The sequence below is a fragment of the Misgurnus anguillicaudatus genome, chromosome 3 (genome assembly GCF_027580225.2).
Source record: "Misgurnus anguillicaudatus chromosome 3, ASM2758022v2, whole genome shotgun sequence".
Classification (NCBI taxonomy): domain Eukaryota; kingdom Metazoa; phylum Chordata; class Actinopteri; order Cypriniformes; family Cobitidae; genus Misgurnus; species Misgurnus anguillicaudatus.
The window spans coordinates 1,136,670-1,153,276 of NC_073339.2; the positions used below are offsets into that span (position 1 = coordinate 1,136,670).

At 39.9% G+C, this 16,607-nt stretch overlaps 2 protein-coding genes across 3 annotated transcripts in view; one reads left to right on the forward strand and one right to left on the reverse strand.

Moving 5' to 3' along the window:
• The window catches only part of LOC129445366 (basement membrane-specific heparan sulfate proteoglycan core protein), a 193,769-nt gene that overhangs the window by 58,696 nt on the left and 118,466 nt on the right, over positions 1-16,607 (forward strand). The gene's annotated exons all lie outside the window — the stretch shown is intronic.
• The window catches only part of LOC129445293 (adhesion G protein-coupled receptor L1), a 38,877-nt gene that overhangs the window by 3,157 nt on the left and 19,113 nt on the right, over positions 1-16,607 (reverse strand). Inside the window, exons 5-25 of one of the 2 annotated variants that reach the window (XM_055206463.2) lie at positions 15,107-15,121; positions 12,592-12,799; positions 12,239-12,503; positions 11,827-12,154; positions 11,447-11,743; positions 9,951-10,054; positions 9,681-9,866; positions 9,433-9,471; positions 9,181-9,361; positions 7,777-7,899; positions 6,771-6,976; positions 6,121-6,294; positions 5,830-6,039; positions 4,483-4,703; positions 4,113-4,179; positions 3,710-3,801; positions 3,388-3,556; positions 2,484-2,639; positions 1,146-1,242; positions 325-447; positions 168-185 (exon numbers count right to left, since the gene is read on the reverse strand). In XM_055206463.2, the coding sequence (XP_055062438.2) occupies positions 168-185; positions 325-447; positions 1,146-1,242; positions 2,484-2,639; positions 3,388-3,556; positions 3,710-3,801; positions 4,113-4,179; positions 4,483-4,703; positions 5,830-6,039; positions 6,121-6,294; positions 6,771-6,976; positions 7,777-7,899; positions 9,181-9,361; positions 9,433-9,471; positions 9,681-9,866; positions 9,951-10,054; positions 11,447-11,743; positions 11,827-12,154; positions 12,239-12,503; positions 12,592-12,799; positions 15,107-15,121 (3,279 nt within the window). The remainder of the gene's footprint in view (positions 1-167; positions 186-324; positions 448-1,145; positions 1,243-2,483; positions 2,640-3,387; positions 3,557-3,709; positions 3,802-4,112; positions 4,180-4,482; positions 4,704-5,829; positions 6,040-6,120; positions 6,295-6,770; positions 6,977-7,776; positions 7,900-9,180; positions 9,362-9,432; positions 9,472-9,680; positions 9,867-9,950; positions 10,055-11,446; positions 11,744-11,826; positions 12,155-12,238; positions 12,504-12,591; positions 12,800-15,106; positions 15,122-16,607) is intronic. The other variant, XM_055206464.2, reaches the window with a different exon arrangement.

The window sequence follows — 16,607 nt, forward strand, 5'->3', positions numbered from 1 at the left end:
TTACATCTTTAAAAAAATCTGACCCCTTTAAACATGATGGCAAGCAACGTGGAACAGACAAGTGAGATGAATGAAGTACTAGTATATTTGGTTTGGTTAAGTGTGAATGAAATGGGATGAAGATGCATCATTAAATTAGGAGAAACATTAGAACACATGATCCATACTTGAGTTTCTGAATGTGCCTGCAGATCAGATCACAGAGAGACAAACAGAACGAGAGTAAGACAGGAGAGAAGTACAGAATAAGAAGTGAATACAGATAAAAACATTCAGAACAAACACCGTAAATACACCAACACATCTGCTCTTAAACACACTGACCTGTAGCATTAAACACTGCTGGTGATGGCGGATTAAACGTTTCAGCCAATAAAGTGTTGTAAGGGGAGGAGCCAGAACGGCTCTGCAGCATCGGATTGGCCAAGAGGTGATTACTCATAGTTCCTGGGGAAAAACAGCAGTCATCAAACTGACACCCCGGTTTATTTCATAAACGACACAGCGAGTATGATAGTCAAAGACTTCAGAATGTGTGCCTCTATCGCCATCTGTAGTTAACACATGGAACTGCAAACTACTTGTGTGTATTTCACCTCAGGGCATATCTGTCAACCCTCCGCTTTTTACCATTCTTTCCCGCCAACATGCCGTTTAAACTATTTCCTGTTTTTCTCATGTCTTTTTAGTCTTTCAATAAAAAAATTCCACTGGCTGTATTTCTGTAACATATCACTCAAACGACAATGAAACAAGAAGAAGAAAAGCTTCCCGAAGATGGGTGAAGAATAATTAGTTAATTAGTATTTTTGTCTTGTTTTCAGTACAAATATAAAAAAAATCTTAAATCAAGATGCATTTTCTTGATGAGCAAAATGATCTAAGAAAAAGTGTAGTGTTTAGACAGTAATATCAAAGGTAAATGAATTTGTTTAAAACAAGCAAAAAAAAAAATTACATGGATTTTTCTTGAATTACGTGTAAACTTATTTCAAGATTTTTTTCTTCAAGTTTTTTTTTTTTGGTTTGTGGTTTTAGGGTTCTGGAAATTTCCCTTATTTTTAAAACCCAGTGTTGACAGGTATGCCACAGGTGTGTGTGTATTTGAGCCCAACCGAGTGAGTCTGTGTGTGTGTTGATTTCACCTCTGGTGAGTGTGTGTGTGTTGTTGATCTCTGCTGTCATGAATGATGACTCTGTCTGCCTTCGAACAGTGTCGTTCCACATCCTCCTGATACGACTCTACACACACAAACACACAAGATAAGGTTGATTTGTGTGTGTCTAATGTGAAAATAATCACATGCTTTTATCAAATCACTTTCACATTTTGTGGTTGTCCTTAATTCTGATTGGTCAATAGCTGTGTTTTTCACAATGATTATTTATTCTTTTACTGTTTTACTGTTATGTTACTTAAAAAATACTTAAAAATACTCACTATGTTAAAAAAACCCTTCTCTATTTCTTTCTCTCCCTTGACACAGGGATGTGTAAAATAATTGTTGTATTTTAGTACTTCTCAGACCATTTTATCCAACACAACTTCATACCAATAGTATAAGTCTAAATGTTAGAGCTAAACACGTTGATTTTGTCCAAAAAGCTCCCTATAGACCGTTTCATCGGCGCACGGGCAGTGACGCGATAAGTGTCTGGTCCGAACTTTACTTCCGGTTTCTGTTTGTTTAATGGTCTGACTAGTTGCTGAAACTGAACTCTTAAACAAATACCTTGTCGAAAATAACAAATGTTTTGGGTTCCTATGTAATCTACGTGTTGTTTATTTCGCTTGTTATATAAATAAACTGCTTTAAAAACTCGCACAATCTCATGCGTAATCAGAGTTTACTGTTAAGGGAGTGTGTTGCGTGTATTTAGGGAACGCAAGCGTCTCTTTTATCATAAACGGTTTTGACGCGTCTCCAGCAGGCACTTATTTTGACAAAACACGTGATGCACACAGGATCTCTCCACACGCATGACACATATTTTGGAAAAGGGAACCCCACACGTGACAATCCGAACACTTATTATGAATTAGCGCATCCTCGGAAGTGCAGTCACGAGCCGCCACTGGTGTACAACCAATGAACACTCAACAGCTAGCTCCATCTTTACGAAAAATTAACCATGGTTTTATTGTGGTAAAAGTGTAGTAACCATGTTTGGTGTATTGATTACTATCAGCAAAACCATGGTTTTACTACACTAACCATGGTGTAACTATGGTTTTGGTTATTTTGTGGTTACCATGGTTTTACTACAGTAACCAATTAATTTCCATAAGGCGTCCCCTTCACTATGAGGCGCTTAACAAATGAACTTCGACACAAGATGGCACTTGTAGCACTTCCGCTGCTTAATGTTTAGATTTTCTCACTAGTTTTCATTCACTCAAGTGCACTATATTAGCAAACTAACGTAGGGAATGAGGGTATAGAGGTTATTTCGTACATAGCCTGTGTGTGTGTGCGTGTTACCTGTCTTTGCGCTGGTGCATGTCGTGATTGGCTACCGCCATAATAGCGATTGTTGCCTCTGTGGGCGGAGCTCTTGAGGGAACCATGGGAACTGGTTGAGGAGGCGTGGCCACAGCAGGGTGACTGTCGCAAACATTTGCTGTATTCTTTCTGCACCTAAAACACACAGACAAATATATATCAAACAACAAACTATATCGAAACGCTTTCAGTCTGAACTGCTTGTAAAATAACTCTTATGTAAACTGAATGGAGATTGTTTGTGTCTAGGCAGGGTTTAGAAATTACAGCTGTGGAAAAACGAGGAGCATTGAAACATCTGGCAGTGGCATTTATTATGTTATTGCAAAGAAAAGACTAATTAAAAGGGAGATATTTTTAAAGATTAAAAATAAATCTTTGGTGTCCCCAGAGTTCGCATGTGAAGTTTTAGCTCAAAATACCCCACAGATTATTTATTATGACATGTTCAAAATGCCAATTTTTAATTTTTAATGCCAATTTTTGGTGCGAGCAATAATGTGCCATTTTTGGGTGTGTCCCCTTAGATGAGCTGATGAAATGCAAACACTGATCGCCATAATGGTGGTTTGTTGAAATTGAAACTCAATTGTGTTGTTAATTATTTTAGTACCTACGTCACAATACAGGCAAAATCTGAATGACAACATTTTTCACATGTTTGCAAAGAATGGTTTACCAAAACTAAGTTACTGGGTTGTTCCTTTTCATGGTTTCTCGGGTTGATAGAAGCAATGGGGACCCAATTACTTAAACATGGAAAAAAGGCAGATTTTCACGCTTTGACGACTTTAATAACTCTCCTATTATAACACTTTGATCTACACAATAACAGCAGATAGTAGCAGATGCCTTATATTAAAAGAAATGTACACAGACAAACCTTCTTCTGCAGGGCGCAATGGAGGAGGAAGATGAACATGCCATGTAATGCATTGAAGGAGGTAAAAAGATACGCCATCACCACACTGCTGTCATTTATAAACAACAGGCCAAAAATCCACGTGAGAGAGACGAGTAAGAGCAGGGTGACGGAGCTGAGCGTCCAACATCTGGAGAGAAACCACAGAAAGAAATCACATTACGGTCCCCTGTTTCAAGAAGGCGGAGGTTTTGACGCATGCTTAGAACCCCAAGGCGACATCTAGTGTATATATCTATGGTGTGAAATATAGAGGCATGACCTCTAACCCCTGCGCTCTTACTTTATGTTGTCGAATCGGCTGGAGTCTGGCTTCAGTACGGTTGAATGTCTGAGCATGCGGTGTACAGTGATGACCAGCACTGCCAGGTTCAGCTAAAAATCAAAGACCACATGTCATTTACAAGAGAAATTTACCTCATTTGATAGTTTATAAGTTCCCTGTGTGCATGTGAGACAGCATGCAGGATGTAACTATATATATATTTCAAAAGTATGCATACTGCATGCACAGTATACATCCTGCCCAAAAAGACGACTCTAGGCCGGATCTGCACCGGAGTTGTCTGCTGTCTTGTTGCATACTGAAAATGTTGTATAGTATGACAGTACAGTAATCTGAACACAACTAACATCAGAGAGCTCAGTACATGTGAGGATTATTTGTTATATTAACTAAATCTCACCAGGATAACAAGGGAGGCGGGGCCAATGAATGTCCAGATGAAGTAGTTATCCACCCTCAGCCAACAACTACACACACACATAAACACACTATATTGTTATATATTTACATATATTGTATTCAGTACCTTATATATTTGTAGGAACTTTCCATTCACATACATTAAGTTTCCTGAAATGCTTATCATAATTATTATAGGCTTAAGACAGAGATGAGTGTTTTGTGAACATTCAATCATTTATTTCTTGAATATATTATTTTTTGTCATGTATTTAGTCAATTATAGAAATTTTATCCAATAAAGTAGAGCGAAAACCAACCTAATTTCTACAACGCACACACATTAGATTCACAAGCCTCCAGAGACTCACGCTTTAGTTCCTCCGTAGCTCCTGTAGTCGATGGCAGTGGAGATGGCCACCACTAGTGTGGGGAAGCCGTATGCAGAGAGGTAGTAGTATTTACGACGAGACGTCTCGCTTTCGAACACCTCCACCATGAGAACGTAGAGCTGAACCGTCTCCATACAGAGCCAGCAGAACACAGATAACAGGAAGAAATGTAGAAGACCAGCCAGCACGGGACACACAACCTACACACACACACAAAACAACACAAAAAATTATATTCAAACACACAAAGCTAGAGAAGTGAATAAGCTGGATTACAAATTTGCAGCTGACCTGAAGTCTAATATCAGCTAATGTGGTCTCATGGGATCTTCTTTAGTCAGCTGATAATCTTGGTTTTGATACATCTGGTCTGATCTGATGAGATTAGATTTTGTCCAGTGAACGCTTATCTGATCTGGTTTAGTCTGTGGTTTGATTTAGTCTGAATAAATTTTTTTCTGACCTTATGGGGTTGACTTTGGTCTGGTGGAGTCTTGTTCTGTCTGGTGTGGTCTAGTGTGATCTTCTTTTGTCTGATGTAGCCTACTGTGGTCTTGTTTTGTCTAATGTGGTCTGATGTGGTCTAGAGTGATCTTCATTTGTCTGATGTTGTCTTGTTTTATCTGATCCGGTCTAGTATGATCTATTGTAAACATTTGTGGTCTTGTTTTGTCTGTTTTAATTTGGTGTGGTTTTGTTTTGTCTTTTGGGGTCTTGTTTTGTCTGATGTGGTCTAGTGTGATCTGGCGCGATCTTCTTTTGTCTGATGAGGCCTAGTTTGGTCCTGTTTTGTCTGATGCCTCTACTGAAAAATCCAGCTAAGACCAGCATAAGCTGGTGAGCTGGTTTTAGCTGGTCTCCCAGCTTGGTTTTAGCTGGTATTGCTGTGTTTTGGTCACTTTTTAAGATGGTTTAGCTGGACTTAGCTGGTCAGGCGGGGAGACCAGCTTACTCACCAGCTTGACCAGCTTTGCCAGGCTGGGAGGAACAGCTTAAACCAGCTACTGCCACCTTAAGCCAGCTACCAGCTTATGCTGGTCTTAGCTGGATTTTTCAGTAGGGGCGGTCTGGCGGGGTCTTGTTTTGTCTGATATGGACTAGTATGGTCTTGTTTTGCCTGTTGTTGTATTGTTTAATCTGATGTGGTCTGGCATGGTCTTGTTTTTTCTGTTGTTATTTTCTCTTATCTGATGTGATCTTGTTTTGTCTGATGTGGACTGGTGGGGTCTTGTTTATGGTCTGTTGTGATTTTGTCTGGTCTAATGAGATCAGATTTTTCTGACGAGAGCTCATGTGGTCGGATGTGATCGATTCTCTTGAACTCACTGTGTAGTGCGTTTTATCCATGCCGATGAGGAAGAGGAGCTGTGAGATGAAGAGGGTGAGGCACAGGTTCTTGTGGATGGTGGTGCGGTCGCTCTGGAGGCCACGCAGGCAGCAAAAGGTGGAGATACACAGAGCCAAACACACCAGAGAGATCACCATCCCCACCCACGTAATGACGAACAGAATCAAGCCCTGCATGCCGCCCGGATACTAAACACACACAGAGAAAGAGCATTGAGCAAAAGAGACACAGGTGTACAAACAGAAACATGTGTGTGGTGTTTAACTCACAGCAGGCTGCTGGTGGTTCATAAGCACAGCGAAGTTGGTGAGATGTGAGCAGGCACAGGTGGTGTGTGTGTTGTTACTGTGTAGACGTCTACAGCCCTGAGAAGACCACTGGCCCTTCATCGTGCGCTCCGAGTAATTCCAGAAGGAACAGTTGGGGCTGAAGTGATTCTCCAGCTGTCATAACACAAACATCCTTTCTGTTTTCACAAGAATCGGATTCTCATTTAGATTTTCTTGTGCAAGATTTGTTTTTGTGAACACATGCCTGTCTATGTTGACGTTCATTGATATAATGTGACAGATGAATCTGCATCTCAACACTTTTGATTAGATGCTGTGCCTTTGAAGTCAAACGATTATTTGTTTTTAAAGGCATCATAGCGTGAAAATCTGACTTTTTGTCTCATAATTGGGTCCCCATTGCTTCTATCAAACTAGAAAATGTGAAAAAGATTAACCCAGTTACTTTGTTTTGTTAAACCATTCTCTGCAAACATGTGAAGAAAATAGGTCATTCAGATTTTGTCTCTTTTGAGATGTGGGTAGTGAGACTTATTACAATAATACCGCCCCTTAATCTGCACGATAAGACCTTATTTTGCTATCCTAACTATGCAACAATTCAAACACATTCTGTGTAATGTGTGTACCTGCAGGTGACGTAGTGTAAATACAACAGGCTCTGTCAGAAATACTCGACTTGACTCTTTGTTCATGGACGCAGAGATGATGTGCGAGTTGACGGCAAGACTGTGTCCACCAGCTTTCATCTCCCCTTCTGTCTTTACTGTGGCGTTTTGAGTGGTCAGAAACAAACCCAGATTCTTATAGAGAGTAAAAACCACCTTCACCTGACCTGATAGAGAGCAGAAGACACTGTCTGTACATATGACCGCTAGAAAGAGCTTTCTTGACAGCTTACAAGAATCGAGTACCTGTAAGATCCTAGACGTAAAAATACTGTTCTCACATAAAGAGGTATAATCAATTATATAAGAATATATAATATAAGTCCAAAATCGCAAAGAATTAAATTTTTATATAACTAGAAACGTATTGTACCATGAAAACCATGAATACTCTGTGCTGATTTTCAACCTTAGTAATGTTTAATATGCAGCTATATGGAATGGGATTTTGGACCAGTGACATGTCAGTATGTGTAGACCCACCCAACACAATCTGACAAAAACAAAAAACCAAGACAGCAGCACAATATCACTGTATGACATCTAAAAAAATACGGAAGAGATGTGATTATCATCTATTATTGATATTACACTGCCACAGACACATTTAGCTCAGATCACTATAAATTGATAGCACAGGCTCTCAGAATAACCTTCAGCATCAAACACATGCTCGTCACCACGGCAGCCATGGGATGAGGGTAACCATGGTGACTGTTGCCATGGCAGCGATGAGAGAACCATCTCGGATACGTGTTAATACTTTTTTTGGTCTGTATGTTGTCTGGTTTAGACCTAACAATCTATCCACAAGAAAATGTATATTACGTCCATAAACATAAAATGGTAATGAGAGAGAGATACAGGCAGGGGAAACGGTATCAGACAGAGAGAGAGAAAAATGAGAGGGATAGACAAAAGAAAAACAGGCAAAGCGAGAGAAAGAGAGAGACGGATAATCACTGACCATTGCGGCTGTATTGTTTGATTGTGGATGAGGACACATGGATGGTGCTGTCACTGTCGTAAGTGTTAGGGAATGACAGATCCTTTAACTCCATCTCTGTGTTCAGCACATACACCTCCAGATCTGACAAACACAAGATCAGACATTTAATCTTTTCATTGACAAAGTACAACAAACTATACTATAATATATATTTTATATGTTACACCGAATGGAAAGATTAAGAATACGATTAAGATTATGAATTTGTCGGTAATGAAGCAGAAAGTATTACACATGACTTTACGGAGTACTGATGGCTCTAATATAAACACATTGTGTAAATCAATGATATTGATTAGTGCAGAAGTTTCCCAGATAGCAAGCCGTCATTAAAACAATGTTGAAAATCGTTGATTTGTCAATGTTAATCCAGTTGAATCAATGTCATGTTTGCACCCTCCATTAATATAGAAAAAAGATTGCAATTTCAACAAAACATCATTATGGTGATCAGTGCTTGTTTTAGTCGGGCCCTTGACTCTTGTGTTTTGCTACTACAAAGAAAACTAAGATCTAATGTGATTAAGTAATTTAATTGTAGATTTACCTGAATATTTCTTGTGTGTGTGTGTGTGTAGTGTTAATAATGTGTAAAAAATCGATTATATTACAGTGCCAGTTGGAGGCAGTCTCAGGTATGTTATTTTCAGAATTATAAAAACACACTAAGGAAGGTTAAACTACTAAATCAATCTCTAACATCATGAATCAGTCTATGAAACTCATCAATGGTGCCGATCAACAAAAGAAAGCTTCACACTGCAATGCATGCATCGCAGATGATTGTTTTATCTGAATTAGTTTGATGATTGTCACCATTATTGAGATTTGTAGGATGAGTGATGATGTCTGAATTTGTCAGTATTTTCTTCTGTTTACCTTGTCACAGTTCATTAACAAACTAGAACAATTGTAATTATCCTTAGTCATAAAAGGATCAACCTCATCATGTTAAACAGCTTAATTTTACCTCATCCTGACATCTTCAAAAAGGCAACTTAACTTTGAAGCACATCTCTTTTCCAATGCACATTTGTTTCTATTTAAAACATACAAACACTGAAAAAAGTCAAGGGCCCAACTAAAGAAACACTGATCACCATAATGGTGGTTACTGAAATTTGTATATTTTTTCAGTATTAATGGAGGGTGCAACCTGATATTGATATTGAACCTGATACGATCAACATTGACAAATCAACAATTTTTAACATTGTTTCAATGGCTGCTTGCTACCTGGGTCTCGTCTCTGTTCCTAGAGGAAACCTACAGTAAACAAACAGTGTGTCGATCCGAAAGATGATAAAGATTCCTCTAGAAACAGGGAGTCATTGTGTTCAAGGTTCATCTGAACTGCCGTACCAACATTGGGCGCACGATCACTGAAGTGACCCCCGTATAGATTATTGGCCAATAGGAACGCTCCTTTCTCCATGACATCCAGAAGCATGGTGGCAGCGTGAGATTGTTCTGTTGTGTTCATGTCCTGCCATGACTCCAGCGCCTCCAAACGCAGCAGATTATCCACTGTCTGGACCACGGCCTAACAAACACACAAACATGTGACATCACACCGTACACAGATAAGAGTGTGTGTTTGTGATTAATGTTTACCTGAATAAACGCTCTGCACGTCCTCTCTCTCTTCTGCAGCTGAAAGTCAAAAACAGAACACTTATTCTGGTGTCTTTGCTTGTGTGTGTGTTTATGTACGGTTATTTGTATTTTATTGGCATAACCCTATTATAGGCGCATAGCTCATTTGGATCTCTTGGTTGTCTTCATCATCACTGTTATGTTTGTGTATTACTATATGTGTGAGTTTCTGTATATGTGTGTTATCTGTTTTTAGGTGTGAGCACCTTGTTGTAGTTTCGTGTAGCTGACTCTTTGTTTCCGGGTCGGAGAGCCTGTAACTGCGAGTCTAGAATATCTAACAACTGCTCCATCAGACGCACAGAGGATGTGACATCACCAGCATAGACCCTCCCCCTTGTAGAATTGACAAGTACAGCAGCAATATGTGCAGCGTTCTCCCCGCTCTTGATCTACAGAGAAAAAAGAAAGATCAAACATCTGTCTGTCTGTCTATCCTTGTTATGTATTTCTGTATACCCCTGATAACCCCCGACCTTTTGAGCGATCTGGTTGACCCATGGTGAGGTGCAGTTACTGAGGTCAGGACCTCTGGGGTTCCACACCACCTCATCAGTCATACATTGATATGATGCAATACCTGTAAACACAGAGACAGAAAGACAAAACATGATCAGCCAAGTTTCAGAGTTCAACATCTGAGATCAGATGTGATTCTGCTGTGGTGTTTTTCAGCAGAAACCCTTCAACCCATATAAACACGAGTGTGTTGTTTTCATGCAGCATTCATGGCTTATTCATAGTGCAGAAGATTGTGTGTGTGTGTGCATGCATGAATTGATGTGTAACACGCAAACAGATCCACTCTAGGGTTCATAAAGGGTGCAACAAAGATAGATCTCACAAACAACAGTCTGTATTAGAGGAATAGTTCAGCAAAAAATACAAATTCCCTTATTAATTATCCTCAAGCCACCCAAGACACCCCATACGGCAAAAAATACTTTTACATATACATTTTGTAGAAAGAAAAGCTTAATTAAATATATTTTGAATTTGAAAATATATTTAGTTTTAACCTTCATTAAGAATATATCAAAATGTATTTTAGGGGCAACAAACACATGTCTAATTTTACATCCCATACTGCAAAAATGTTTTTTTCCTGGCAAAGTTTGTATAAAATGTATAAAGTAGAGTAGGTATAGGTACTAAAATATTTGAAAATATATATTTTTTGCTGTATAGGACATCCATCATCCTGGCTCTTCCAAGCTTTAGAACAGGACAAAACGTGGTCCAAATTTTCCGCTTCATCCTTCACAGACGTAATCCACATTGCTCCAGTGGGTTTATAAAGGACTTCTGAGGGTAATCGATGCGATTTTGTAAGAAAAATTTGGGTTAGGTTGATATGATTGATGTGAGGTGCAGATGAGGAATCCGATCCCGCATTCCGTGATCCTGGCTGTCACAGAGAACGAAAGATGCGCAACCTCTCATGCACATTTGAAAGAACAAAAACTTGTGTTTAACACGCATTTTTAGATGCAATAAGTAAATGGCAGCTGACAATAAACAAATGAATATAAAACTAAGTAAATAAAAATCTTTCTGCTGGCCGGATTATGATATATTTTTGACAGCAGACCACTGCTATAAAACAACACTTTAGAAACATTTATCAAACTGTTTCATGCACCATACATTCCATTCAGTCACACGAAATCTGATTCTTTTCAGCTGTTATGAAGCAGTGTGTTGATGTAGGGTTTTTCTCCTAGGAGTTTTTTTCCTACCCCTAGGGAGTCAGCTGACATTGGCTTAACTTAGCACCCTTTTCTATACGTTACATTACTACTACGCTCACTAGTATGGTTTAATCTTAGCCGCTGTACTCTGCTGCTTATGTTGTCCACTGATTTTTTTTCTCCTGCTTTTATTAATGTAAAGCTGCTTTGAAACAATTAAACAATTGTGAAAAGCACTATATAAATCAAATTGATTTGAAAAATTGAATCGATGTACTGACCGAGTGATCCTTTAGGACAGGGTCTCTCCACTGTTTCTCCTCGATGTGTAGGGGGCCACTGGACCCCTCGGGTCACCCGTCCCTCACACATGGGTGTGCGCGGGCCCTGGGGCCGGCGCGGGGGCCTTATGGTCACCGGTACAGTGGCTGTGATTGGTCGTCCGGCTGGAGCCCTGTTTATTGCTCCAACGGGGTGAAAGGTCACAGACGGCACAGACGTGGGACTGAAGGCCATCGACGTCGTGGAGGAGAGAGAGTTCAAAGGAGTGGTGGAGAGGAGAGGTGTGGAGAGAGAATCTATGACAACAGGGGAGGAGAATAAAGATAATAACAATAATAAATTGACCTTTATAAATTGCAGAAAGACCTATAAGTCTAACCTGTGGTGGGTTGGGGAGGGCTGAACTCCAGTGGATAGCGCAGGACGATGTAGTTGTTCCAGACGTACAGCTGGTTATCTCTGGGGTTGTAGCTGATGGAGGAGATGTGCTGGTATGGGTTTGGGAACGCGATCCTGACCGATTCTTCTCGGTTATGGCGTGTGTCGTAAGCGTACAGGATCAGATCTCCACCTGCCTCACTGTCGTCATCCTGGTACACCGAACGCACGGCGTACAACACGCCACACGCCATGAACGCATCTGATGCCATGCGTTTCTCAAAATTCGTCTGCCAAGTCCCCTCAAAGCGCAGTGTGTATGGGTTCACCTAAGGGCCACAGAAGCCATTAGATTACGATAATATGGGCACACAACCAATCAAGTTAATCGGGATATTTCATATCTCTCTCACCTGGCTAACAACCAGACGCCCGTTATTGGCTTCAGTAGCGTATATAACCCAAAGGCCGTGTTCATCCACTGCCAGATCGATGTCTGACTTTCCGCCCCAGCGGTACGGGGATGTGTCGTGGTAGTTTGCAGTCCCAATAATGGCCTCACCGCTCTTGATACGCGTCCGCAGATCATATTTCACGATGTTACGTGTGCGTTCTTTATTGTAGAACACGGCCCCATCGTACACGACGAAACCTGTGCCGTCCACTCGACTGGGCAACCTGAAGATAGTTGTATAATCTCGAGTCAGTACATATACCCCAGACAGGCTGCATTCATAAACATGTGACGTGGCATCCACAAACTTACTTATAAGTAGTCGTGACCCTGTTTTGGATGTAATCATCCCAGGAAGCATATTCATATAGCATGTCTGTTCGATACGGTGTCCAGGGCATAACGTACAGCCTATCGCCAGCCTGCAGAGGGTCCTTACACCACGCCCCTGACTGATGCTCTGCCTCCCGAACTGAACTGGGCTCCAACACTCGCATTAATGTCCCGGGACAAACAAAAACTACACAGAGAGAAAGATGGAGATAGGAGATGAGAACGAGTGTAAGACCGGACCATATTAGACTAATGAAGCAATAGATCTAATGAAAAGATCTATCAGAACACCGCATACAAACAAACGCTCATCTTATGCTATCTACTGCTCTATGCCTGTGTGCACTTGAGAGAGATTTCATTTGAATGAAAATAAAATTACATCATAGTGTATAGATAGATAGATAAATAGATAGATAGATAGATAGATAGATAGATAGATAGATAGATAGATAGATAGATAGATAGATAGATAGATCATACCTGTCAAGTATCCCGTTTTGGCCGGGAAAGTCCCGTATTTTACCCTTCTTTCCCGCCGTCCTCCCGTATTAGTATTTTCCCGTAAATCTCCCGTATTTTAACCCGCGTTATTACAAAAATAATAATTCCCGGGCGGAGTAATAAAAAACATTCCCAATCCCAGATCGCTAAAGATCCACTGATTCCGCTAATCCACTTCGTGTTTTCCCACCCGCTCCGCAGCATCTCTGTGTGACTGTGTCTCTGGAGAGCGAAGACGACAGTTTCTGTCTGAAGTTTGTTGCATTAACAGGTAGAGTTATTACATAATATTTCAGTTGTTAAACCGCAGAATTACTAATTTGGAAGTTTGTTTATGTATTTCTTTGGTTAATGATTTGCTGTCGGTGTTCTAAAAGTGCTAACAAGTTAGCAAGCAAACAGCAACAAAATATCCACATTATTATCGTTACAATGCTTGTCTAATGAATTAAATGTTCCCGGTCAGATCTAAGTTAACATAAACACTAAATTTGCTGTTGTTGGCACACTTTGTAGACAAAAAATACAAAAAACACCAATGCCTTCACAAAATAAAGACAGAGAACGGAAAGGGAGGCTGGTAAAGGCAGTTCAACATTGCAAACATTGATTCAAAGCTCCATCAAGCCAGCAGGTAAATCATATTGAATATCTATTGTCACACTTTAATTCTTGTTATTATATTTTCCTATTATAATCACTTGTAATCACTTGTCTAAATTGATGCTAGTAATATAGTAACACATCATTTATTTATAATACTATATTAAAACCAAACTAATAGTACCACCCCCATAGTGCCCTTTTTGGTTTGGGCCACTGCCCCATCTAGCATTTTCATTTTCTAAATGACTGTTCTCATTACAAAGAAAAGTGAATGGTTTATAAATAATTTTGGCATTAAGCTATAATGCAAAAGAAGTTAAAATAAGGCTTTTCAAACTAAGGCCATTGGGTTTTGTACAGATGCAAATTTGTGTGTGAGTGTGACTTATGAAATGTAGTTTTCACAGAGCTGTGTGTTTCACTAGTTTTCTTGCTAATTAATTAGTTTGTTTAGTTAATTTTAACACAATTATCAGCAATGGTTTAAAAAATATTATCCGGCCCTCACCAGTCTTAAAATGTAAGGAATACTGGAGCTTGTTTGGGTTGGTGGTGGGACTGTTTGCGGTGGGCGCCGGAAAATTTCCCTTATTTTCAAATCCAAAACTTGACAGGTATGAGATAGATAGATAGATAGATAGATAGATAGATAGATAGATAGATAGATAGATAGATAGATAGATAGATTTGTGTCTGTTTGTTTGGCTGTGTCAGACATATTTGCTACATTTAACTTTTGGTTAATCTGAGGTAGACTCATGAGAGAAAGGGGGTGGGGCTACAGGAACCTTTTGGAGCCAATGAGATGCGGGTTAGTTGACACAAAGGGCAGGGATTGGTTGGGAGGGCTGCCAAACACTACAGACACACACTCGCATGAGCAACAACACGGTCGGGTCAGGAACAGAGCATGTGCACACAGTTACTAAAAGAGAAGGAGCAGATTCCTTTATAAAGGAAAAAAACTGACAACAGGTCGATCCTGAGGGAAGCAAAGAAATGAACATAGAGAGAGAAAGAGAGAGAACGAGAGAGACAGGTGTCGTTCAGATCTGAGGATTAAATGAGTTTCATACGGCAAGCAAATAAAAAGGGAGAGCAGAAAACGAGTGTGTGTGAATGTTTGTGTGTGTGTGTGTGAGCGAGATGGACAGTTCTTCTCTGTGTTTTAAAGTGTGAAGGAGGAAAAGATGAAGGAGATTCATCAAACTAGAGCACAAGACAGGGGCCAGAGAGAGAGAGAGAGAGAGAAAGAGAGAGAGAGAGAGAGAGAGAGGCAGAAAGAGAGTGAGAAAAATAAAGTGAGAGAGGGAGAGAGAGAGAGAGAGTAAAGAAAGAGAAGGTCAGACAGAGAGAGAAACTGCGGCGTTTACATGGTCTTTACCTTTTTGGTCCACTTCTATTCAAGCGTTGAAATAGAGCAGGGGAGAGAGAGAGGAATAAATAAAGAGAGAGAGAGATAGAGAGAGAGAGAGAGAGAGAGAGAGAGAGAGACAGACAGACAGACAGAAAGAAAGAGAGAGAGAGAGAGAGACAGAAAATGCAAGAGGAGAGAAAAAAGAGACATTTCAGTTTAACAGCAGTCGTCTGTTTCTATTCAAGCTTAAAGGTCAAGTAAAATTTATTAGATGCAAGAGAATATGAACTTGAGGGTGAGAACATATTGCAAAGAAAGAGAGAGAGAGAGAGAGAGAGAGAGAGAGAGAGAGAGAGAGAGAGAGAGAGAGAGAGAGAGAGAGAGAGAGAGAGAGAGAGAGTGAGAGTGATGATATGTTTGGGGAAGGGATAGGAACTCTAGCTGTGCTTCTTTTAATTTTCCCAATTATTGATGAAATAATCACTTAAAATAGTTTTTATAATCTTAGCATAAAACATAAATACGCTCCTATCGGCCCTCTATCACTCTGTCCACTCTCCATCCCTCCACCCCCCATCCATCCATCCATTCATCCGTCCATCAGGATCTGTAAATGGTTATAGAGCTGAATGAAAGAAGAGGGAAAAATGTTATGGTTTAAGGTCTGTTCACAGGCAATGCAAATATTCATGTTGTAATGCATGTTTTAAAGGGGTCATAGTGTGAAAATCTGACTTTTTCATGTTTAAGTGATATAACTGTGTTCCAGTGCTTCTTTCAACCTAGAAAATGTGAACAAAAGAACAACCATTTACCATTCCTTGCAAGCATGTAAAAATTAGGTCATTCCGATTTTGCCTGTTTTGTGATGTAGGTAGCAAGTTTCATTACAACAATAATACTGAACCTTAATCTGCCATTTAGTGCAGAGAGAAAGAGAGAGAAAAATAATTGACAGCACATTGACTTTCAATTTCAACAAACCACCATTATGGCGATCAATGTTTGCATTTCATCAGCTCATTTACATCAAATACTTATTTATAATCTTTAAACAAATCTCATAATATGACCCCTTTAAGTCTCATGGAACTAGTATGGCTAGTATAAAAACCAAGAAGCACGTGAATGGGCCGAGAGAAATTCACCTGTGTCCAGGTGTGATACGTTTTTTGCAGAGGCTAATGAATATTTGCATTGGCCTTGATGTAAATCACTGTGGGACAAAAAAAATGGCTGGATGACTTTCATTGACAATTGTTAAATTCTTGGTGAGGACAAACCTTTCAATGTGATGGAAACACACACAACACACACATACACACTTTTCCTCTGAGATTAAGCAGTGTGCCACAAACAGTCTGGTCTCTTTAGATTCAGCAAACACACAGACACTTGGGTGTTGATCCTGTATAAATGCAGAAAGAAAACACCAGTGAAGTTCAGATGTGCACGGCTAAGCCAGACCCAACAACACTCAGGTTGCAATCGGTTTACATCTGCAATTAGAAAAGCGTATAGCACATCA